Source organism: Drosophila santomea, chromosome 2L (genome assembly GCF_016746245.2).
Source record: "Drosophila santomea strain STO CAGO 1482 chromosome 2L, Prin_Dsan_1.1, whole genome shotgun sequence".
NCBI classification, from domain to species: Eukaryota; Metazoa; Arthropoda; class Insecta; order Diptera; family Drosophilidae; genus Drosophila; species Drosophila santomea.
In genome coordinates, this window is record NC_053016.2 from 22,546,021 (window position 1) to 22,547,446 (window position 1,426).

Here is a 1,426-nt window from a genome sequence, read left to right on the forward strand (position 1 = left end):
TCTAGCCAATGTTTAAACTTTCATTTTTTTATTTTTGGCCTATGGGCCAGACCACAGTGCATAGTATCGGAACACGTCGTTCAGTGTCTGCACCTGAAGCGGTCTTCACCACCCGAGCATCCATTTTTGGGGTGGGTCCCGGGGGCGGTCGCCGTTGCAATTTCACTTTAGGGGTTGATTCAGCATTTGCTCTCAATTCAGTTACCTCCAGCCAAGTCTGAGTTGCACGCCGCAACATTGGGATCATATTCGAGGCCTCTCATTGGCTGATCCCCATTACGCGTGGTCGAAGCGAGTCGGTCCCATTTTAGGAGTGGACATGTTGGCGCAAATCATGTTGCCCGACACCAGGATCGGTTTGTCAGGCGAGTCCATAGCTCAGAACACGCACTTTGGATGGATCCTCTCTGGAAGTGCTAAAGGAGTGAGGATATCAACCCAGTTGCGCTGTCATCGAGTGCTTTCGGACATCGAGGCATTGCTGAAGCGTTTCTGTGTGGTCGAGTCGGTTCCAGACCGCCCTACAGCAACAGACTGGGACCTGAAGACTCTTGTGCGTCGATCGGATGGCCGTAGTGCGGTTGCCCTTTAAAACCTATCGGGATCCAGCCATGGTTCTTTTCTTTGGGAAAATCTTTTCAAATGGCACTTAATCGGTTCCTGCAGTTGGAACGGTGGAGCAAATATGTGGAGGAGATCGAGGAATACGAGGCAGTGAAAGCAGTTCGGTAAGGAATACTTCCACGAATAGGCAAGTAGCATCCTGTGTGCTGCCGAATCACGCTGTATTTAAGAAGGATCCTCAATCGATCAAACAGCGAATCGTCTTCGATCGACCGACCCTGCAGAACGACATGTTGGCAGTCATACTCAATTGCAGGAAATATAGTTTTGTTTTTACGGCGGATATACAGAAAATGTATCGCTGTATCAATGTGCACCCGGAAGACGCCCACTATCATCGGATTTTATGGCGGACGGCGGATGGATCCATCAATATCCATACTTTGTCAACGCTAGCATTCGGAACGGCTTCTGCACCCTTCACGCCCATTAGGGTCATTCAACAGTTAGCGATGGATGAGCGACGTTCATTTCCCAAGGCGTAAAAAGTATTGATCACCGAGAAATATGTGGACGACATTATGTCCGGAAGGTATACGATAGAAGAGACGCAGGATAAACGGACACAGGTAGAGGGTGCTATAAAATCCACTCGCATGGAGTTGCGTAAATGGTGCAGCAACGAAGCGAATGTTGTCCGTTCGATTCCGATAGACTATCAGTGCAGTCGGACACCTTTAAACTGGGACACTACGGATCCTATCAAGGCCCTAGGAATGTATTGGCTTCCAAATAAGGACCGCTTTAAGTTTCAGGTAAATTTTAAGATACCAGCTAGTTACACCAAAAGGACGATTCAGTC

General features: G+C 48.5%; 1 protein-coding gene across 1 annotated transcript; it reads left to right on the top strand.

Annotated features, from left to right (window-relative positions):
• The first annotated feature begins 319 nt into the window (after window positions 1-319).
• LOC122756478 lies at window positions 320-1,109 on the top strand. Its single transcript, XM_044006296.1, has 2 exons — window positions 320-572; window positions 667-1,109. The coding sequence occupies exons 1-2, from the start codon at window positions 320-322 to the stop codon at window positions 1,107-1,109; spliced, it is 696 nt and encodes a 231-aa protein (XP_043862231.1).
• Window positions 1,110-1,426: the final 317 nt, after the last annotated feature.

Bases quoted from the DNA above. Each gene is read 5' to 3' on its own strand.
- LOC122756478 (XM_044006296.1), top strand. From the start codon at position 320: ATGTTGGCGCAAATCATGTTGCCCGACACCAGGATCGGTTTGTCAGGC. The intron at 573-666 runs GTAGTGCGGTTG...CGGTTCCTGCAG, and splicing joins TGTGCGTCGATCGGATGGCC to TTGGAACGGTGGAGCAAATA.